The sequence below is a fragment of the Nematolebias whitei genome, chromosome 15 (genome assembly GCF_014905685.2).
Source record: "Nematolebias whitei isolate Nwh7 chromosome 15, NemWhi1, whole genome shotgun sequence".
Classification (NCBI taxonomy): Eukaryota; Metazoa; Chordata; class Actinopteri; order Cyprinodontiformes; family Rivulidae; genus Nematolebias; species Nematolebias whitei.
This window is the reverse complement of record NC_056512.1, coordinates 1,931,171-1,938,591: the sequence shown is the minus strand read 5'-3', so window position 1 is coordinate 1,938,591 and position 7,421 is coordinate 1,931,171. Positions and strand designations below refer to the sequence as shown.

General features: G+C 42.4%; 1 protein-coding gene across 1 annotated transcript; it reads right to left on the bottom strand.

The window, feature by feature from the left end:
- Window positions 1–2,903: 2,903 nt before the first annotated feature.
- On the bottom strand, window positions 2,904–4,265 carry LOC119421932 (oxysterol-binding protein-related protein 6-like). The gene is made up of 2 exons (XM_037689295.1): window positions 4,108–4,265; window positions 2,904–3,052 (listed from the first exon to the last, which is right to left on the bottom strand). The coding sequence occupies exons 1-2, from the start codon at window positions 4,238–4,240 to the stop codon at window positions 2,904–2,906; spliced, it is 282 nt and encodes a 93-aa protein (XP_037545223.1). The 5' UTR covers window positions 4,241–4,265.
- Between the last annotated feature and the right edge of the window lie 3,156 nt (window positions 4,266–7,421).

The following is a 7,421-nucleotide window of genomic DNA, read 5'->3' as shown; positions in this document are numbered from 1 at the left end:
TTGGGTCTCAACCATAACCCGATCGTGACAACTTGAATGAAAATAAGCTGAGATCGTCACAATATATTAAACATGTAATCGTAACATGTTATACATGTTATCAGAAATATGCAAAAAACGTTTGTATTTGTGTTTCTAAGTCTAAGTTTCTGTCTTGTTCTGGAAACAATGAGTTATAAAATGTTTTGTAGAAAGTTTTGAACAAGTTGTTTAATTTAAATTTCCTCAAGTCTCATTGATAAATTGCTGGTTTTTAATTTATCTTTATTTTAAAAGTTATGATTTTTTTAAGGATATTGGAGGCCTGATGGAAATTGTTTAAGGGCCACTTTTGGCCCCCGGGCCTCAAGTTGCCCATGTCTGTGCCTGAGTAACCGCTTGTTAAGTAGCACATTCCGTAGTTTAGCCCATTCCAGTGGTAAATGGGCTGTGCTTATAAAGTGCCTTTCTATCTTATCAAGATACTTAATGTGATTTACAACACAATCCCACTTCATTTACCCATTCATACAGCACTCTACTATATCTGTACAAATAATAATCAATGCTTTGTCACAGTCATACACCGATGGGAACACATCAAAGACAATGCTGGGTTCAGTGTTTGCCCAGGGACACTTCAGCATGCAACTGCTGGTGGAATCAAACCCCCAAATCTTGCATTGTAGGACAGCTGTTCTAACCACTCAGCCACAGCCATCCCTCATTTAGACAAATCCATTAAACCTCCAGCTCTCTGATCCATACAGAACATAACAAAATCAACACATGCCTGAAAAAAATCCCAAATCAAAACCACATCCAAAAGCAGGAGGAAACCACCAGCAGCAGATGACCTCTATGTGTACAAAGCCCTGCATGAAATCATGTGACGTTCATATATAATTTAGTGGCGTCTTGAGAAGGTTAGCTACAAGACAAGGGACAACTATAAGCTGCTGCGTTCATGCTCCAAAATCTTATAACACAATGGAAACTTTGGTAAAACTTCACTACTGAAGAATCATACTAGAGATGCTGAACACATCAGGAGGAAACATACTTTTATCTACAGACACCTGTAAATATGTCAGACAATAAAATATCTATCCAGCATGCATGCATGCATGAGCATGCATCAGGATATATCTACCCAGTGTTTCCCCTACCATTATACAAGCGGGGAGTCTTCCCCGTTAACAGAACCGACCGCACCGCCTACCAAACCAAACTGTGAGCACCCCCACGCCCACCTGTCGGCACCACTATGGGGGAATTTCGCTGACATAAGTTGACTTATGTCAAGGAAATTCCCCCATACACCACTGGTGTAACGCAATACATGCAAGCTAGCTAAAAAGTTAAAGGTAGCGCTCACGCTACCTCTTCCTTCACACTGACAGCCCACCACCTCCTGCTCGAAAACTGCTAGTGCAAACAGAACACAGCTCATGTGTCTCTGCCCCCTCCCTCCTGGTAAAAAATAAATTAAAAAAAATCACGGACGAAATGAGTGCCTCACCATGGCAAGTTATCTAGGGGAAACACTGCTACCTGTATACGTACACTCCTGTATTTTGATATTTTTACTTTTAAGTTTTGTTAAGTTTTGGCAGTGACAAAAGTTGTGTTGTGGCTTCAACATGCAAAGATTTTTGTTTTTAACTTATTCAACTCATTGTAGGCAGCACAGTGGCACAGTTGGTAGAGCTGTTGCCTCTCAGTGAGAAAGTCAGCAGTTCACATCCCAGCCCAGGGTCTTTCTGAGTGGAGTTTGCATGTTCTCTTCATGCTGCATGTGTTTTCAGGTACTTCGGTTTCCTCCCACAGATCAAAAACATGTATTTGTAACTCTAAGTTGTCCCTAGGTGTGAGTGAGAGTGTGAATGGTTGCTTGTCTTGTTTGTCTCTATGTCTCCCTGTCATGGACTGGAGACCTGTGGTGTCCCCCGCCTCTTGCACAGTGAAAGCTAGATATGGGCACCAGTGATCCCCGTGACCCAAAATGGAAGAAGCGGGTAAAAGATAATGGATGGTGGAAAAATAAATGTGTATCAGATATCTGCAATAATCTGAACTGTCTTAATCTTCATCATGGGGCGGCTGTGGCTGAGTGGTTAGAGCAGTCGTTCTCCAATGCAAGAGTTGGGAGTTCGAATCCACCAGCAGTCACATGCCCAAGTGTCCCTGGGCAAGACACTGAACCCCTCATTGCCTCTGATGTGTGTCCCATTAGTGTATGAATGAGATCTAAAGCACTGATTAGTCTCTTTAGAATGATTTGTTCAATTAGCTTTGTAGAGATCTAGTAGAGTGCTGTATGAATGGGTAAACGAGGCACAAATTGTATTGTAAAGCTCTGAGTATCTTGAAATAAGATAGAAAGGTGCTATACAAGTACAGTCCATTTACCATTTATGATAAAATTTAACGTTTTCAGAACATTTAAGTCCTCAAATTAGTGTCTCAGTCTTTATATGGGTCAGAAATTTATTCCAAAAAGCCAGATATCTAATTTAAGGCCCAAAGTTCCAACAGCTGAGGACGGAGGATTCAAACGTGCAGGAACATGACAGAAGAAAAGTCTGTTTCAGTGAGGGACAATCCTTTTGTGTCTCAATTTAGGTGTGTTCAAACAGCCCAAACCTGCTGAACCGTTTCTCACACACCTCTACAGGCTGACACTTAACTACCTGCTGAAAATAAATGGACAGGGTGGAACAGGAACTGATTTGTAGAGAAATTAACTGCAGAGGAACAGCTTTTCTTAATGACCACGATCCAAACACAAACGTTGTTTTGATCAAATATGTCTGAACATCTAATGGAGGAAGCTGGAATCAAACTGCCAACCCTCTGCCTGACAGTCACCTGCTCTCCCTCCTTAAAGGCAGCCATCCCGGTACAGCTCAGTGTCAGGTCCGTCATTTGTGTGTTACCTCAGACATGGTGGTGCAGAGCGTAGCAAACTGCTGGGAGGTGTTCTGCCTCAGGTCTGGCCCGGCCCAGGCCTGCTTCAGTCTCTCTCTCTCCAAGGTCAGTACCTCATGAATGGACTTCAGGGATGTGTGAACTGCAACATGCAGAACATTTAAACCACACCCTGCAACATTTAAATTACATCTGGCTTTTAGTCTGTAGATTTTGTATAAGTGTATAAAGTGTATAAATGATGCCCAACATTCCAATAATCTGATCTACTGGCCTACTGGAACTCAAAGTGTATGTTGGATGAGACTGAGCTACTACAACACCTGCTTTTAGCTCAGTATCTGTAAAACTCAGTTTACACAGTTTGTGTTGGCTAAAGTTGATGAGCTGTGGTGACCATTTTAAACTAGAATAAGTTGTAGATGCTCATCCAATAATTACTTTGAGAGTTTCATTCCAATCTGTCCTCTAGTTCATGAGATGTTTTGCCAACAGAAAAGCACAGAACCTCAATCATCCAGGTAAATAAATCACAAAAAGGTTAAATCGGGTCATCTGGACAGTTATTTTTTGGAAGAAACGTTTCGTTTTTCATCTGAAAGACAATCAGTCTGAGGTCTGCCACCAAGAACTGTCTTATAAATAGCACCTTATTGATGTGTTTCAAGCTAGCCCTCTGTTGAATTCCCAGAAACTAACTTTACACATGCAAAACAGGGATGATCCATCTAAAACAATCGATATTCAATGCATAATAGTCAAATGTTTTAGGCCTGATTGTTAACTTGCAGTAACAGCCTGAGGACCTTCCATCTTTGACCTTCCAACTTTTGCAGAAGGCATTAAACAGTCAACTTTAATTTTTAATCCAAAAATGTTGAAATTAGAACATTTTATTGGATTGATAGATGAATGTGAGCTGAGATTAGTCTGCTGAAAGTATGCTCAGTCTAACACATCTTCAGTTTGTCTCATAAGCTGACCATGCATGGCACCTTTGGTAAATGTAGTTGGATCTCTACACACCACACAGTGAGTTAAAGAAACACTGGTGGATGTTTTCAGCAGAAGGAGAATGAAGAGATGTGGGTAAGAAACAGTCCCAGAGCACTTAACCTGCCTTCGGTAAGAACATGGAAACCTCTGACATTCACCTGGTGTTACACCAACATGAAAATCAAACATAGAAAGGCTTACCCCTCTGAGACAGACTGCAGATGTCCTGGTGGAGCTTCTTGGTCTCGGGTGAGGTGGCCTGAGGGTTGGAAAGCTGTGAGTAGACATAGTCTGGTATGGACTGAACCGATGTGGTCAAATTGTTGGTGCTCATGTGGCTTGAAGTGAACTAAAGACAAAAAGAGGAAAAGGAAACTTTAAATATTTCTAATCTAACTGGGACTAATCTGTATAAATAAAGGTCGAATGAATTTCGTACAACAGGAGAGGGTATAAAGGAAACCTTTCAGGAGCAGAAAAAGCTCCACCACCACAAGGTGTGAACACTTCCCACAAGAAACGAGACCAAAATTCATCCTCTGAACTACAAACAAACAAAAATTAACAAAGTTAAGCCAGGTCCTCTGGACAGAATAATGAAAAAAAATAATAAAAACTTGAAATGTTTTGTCTTTTATCCAAAAGACTTCTTCAGTCTGGGAAGGTGCAATACAGTCAGTTTTATGAATAGCACCTTCTCAGTAAATCAACCAGTTTGTTGTTGGCATCAAGAACTAGCTGTTCACATGATAAGGGAGGACCATCAGCCTAACAACTGATCGTTAGTGGCCTGATGGCCACTTGCTATTCACAGGGAGCCGAGTGATACTAGAAACAACAGCATTGTAAGAGGGGGACAGTTGAACCGGAGGCCTCCACCCCTGTTTAATGATGGACGATTTATTTTCACAAGGATGGCCTCCTTTACTCCTCTCTCAAACCATCGTTCTTCTCTGTCCAGGATGTGAACATCTTCATCCCTGAAAGAGTGACCCATGGCCTTGAGATGAGTGTAGACCCAGAGTCCTGGCCTGATGATGTTGCTCTTCTGTGCTGGGCCATCCTTTGGGCCAGGGGCTGTTTAGTTTCTCTGATAAGATATAACTTTATTGGTCCTGCAGGAAATTGTTGTGCCACAGTTTAAATACGAAGGAACATACATAAGGAATCACACAAGATATAAAAAAAACAAAACAAAAAAAAAACAGAATATTAAAACAAAAGAGTATAAAAATAACAGAATATAAAAATAGAAAATAAAAATATCAGGGCAGCACGGTGGCGCAACTGGTAGAGCTGCTGCCTCTCAGCGTGCAGGTCCCCGGTTCAAATCCCAGTCTTGGGGCCTTTCTGCGTGGAGTTTGCATGTTCTCTCCGTGCATGCGTGGGTTTTCTCCGGGTGCTCCGCTTTCCTCCCACAGACCAAAAACATGCATGTTAGGCTGATTGGTAACTCTAAAATTGTCCCTAGGTGTGAATGAGAGAGTGAATGGTTGTTGGTGTCGTTTGTCTCTATGTGTCCCTGTGATGGACTTGCGACCCGTCCAGGGTGTACCCCGCCCCTCGCACAGTGATTGCCGGACATGGACACCGGCAACCCCCGTGACCCAAAATGGAAGAAGTGGGTAAATGATAATGGATGGATGGATGGGTACAAATACCAACAAAGATCTAAAACAAGTCAGGTGCAGGCAGAAACATTAAAGTGTTTATTGTAGTGCAGGGTTAATTTTATTGTCTTCCGTGTAGAAAGGGGGATGATTTGAAAAGTTTGATAGCCACAGAGAGGAAGGACTTCCTGTGGCATTCTGTGGAGCACCTCGGTGGTCTCAGTCTATGACTGAAGTTGACGTGTTAACAGTCCAGTATGGCATAGAGGGGGTGTGACATGTTCAGGATTTTGAACAGTCTCCTCAGCATCCTTTGCTCAGACACCTCTGTCAGAGATTGCAGGTCCACTCCCAGAACTGAGCCAGCTCTCTTGATGAGTCTATCAAGTCTGTTGGCATCAACATTCTTCACCCTGCTGCTTCAGCACACCAGAGCGTAGAAGACATTGGAGACCACCGAGTGGTAAAACATCTGCAGCATGGTCCTGCAGTTAAAGGACCCGAGTCTCTTCAGAAGAAAAAGGTTACTCTGCCTTTCTAGTAGAGGGTGTCGGTGTTAGCTGTCCAGTTCGTTCTAGGTGGACTCGCAGGTACTTGTAGCAGTCCACAGTGTCCAGCTTAGAACCCTTGATGTTGATGGAATTGGGCGGGGGGGGGGGGGGGGGGGGGGGGGGGGGGGGGGGGCTGATCTTCCTGTAGTCCACCTGTGGCTCTATGATGTATGACTCATCACTGCCATGACACTGAACAGCATACACAATATTACTCTTTGTGCTGGGGGACTAGATCTTTGGGATGGACCAGTCTTTGCCCTAATGTTTTTTGCGGATTGAAAGCCACTGGGACGTTATGTTTAGAAACAAGACGTACAAAGATCATGTACATCATTTGTATGTACAGAACATACAAAGATCCATTTGGCACTCAGTAAATTTATCTTTCGTTTCAAAACTAGAACATCTGGGCAAGTTCTTGTTTTTCTTGCTTAACTTTAGAGTGGTACCATCTGTGTTCAGAGTCAGATGTAGAAATACTGAAGGTGGTATCCCAATGAGCTGCCACTGCTGGAGACAAGCATCTCAAACTGAACACAAGTACCTTTGAGTCTTGTTCACCTGTGATAGTAAGACGGTAGGATGGAGGGTGAGATGGATCGACATGATGGGGCTTCATGTACAATAATTAGGGCATTGCTCCAGTCTTTTAGTGAAGAAGGAGCAGAGCTTAAAGGCAAATCTCTTGATTTACATTCTAACACTCACTTATGATCCTGAGACATGGATAATAGCTAAAATAATCAAATCTCAAGTTCAAGAATCTGAAACGAGTTTTCTATGTAGGGTGGAGGGGGCTCAGCCTTATACAGGTCCTTCTCAAAAATTAGCATATTGTGATAAAGGTCATTATTTTCCATAATGTAATGATAAAAATTAACCTTTCATAAATTTCAGATTCATTGCACACCAACAGAAATATTTCAGGTCTTTTAATCGTTTTAATACTGATGATTATGGCATACAGCTCATGAAAACCCAAAATGCCTGTCCCAAAAAATTAGCATATCATGAAAAGGTTCTCTAAACAAGCTATTAACCTAACCATCTGAATCAACGACGTAACTCTAAACACCTGCAAAAGATTCCTGAGGCTTTTAAAAGCTCCCAGCCTTGTTCTTTACTCAAAACTGCAATCATGGGTAAGACTGCCGACCTGACTGCTGTCCAGAAGGCCATCATTGACACCCTCAAGCAAGAGGGTAAGACACAGAAAGAAATTGCTGAACAAATAGGCTGTTCCCAGAGTGCTATATCAAGGCACCTCAGTGGGAAGTCTGTGGGAAGGGAAAAGTGTGGCAGAAAACGCTGTACAACGAGAAGAGGTGACCGGACCCTGAGGAGGATTGTG

Excerpts from the sequence above, each read along its gene's own strand:
- LOC119421932 (XM_037689295.1), bottom strand. The coding sequence starts at position 4,240 with ATGAGCACCAACAATTTGACCACATCGGTTCAGTCCATACCAGACTAT. Across the intron at positions 3,053-4,107 it reads CTGCAGTCTGTCTCAGAGGG|TTCACACATCCCTGAAGTCC; the intron begins GTAAGCCTTTCT and ends TGCATGTTGCAG.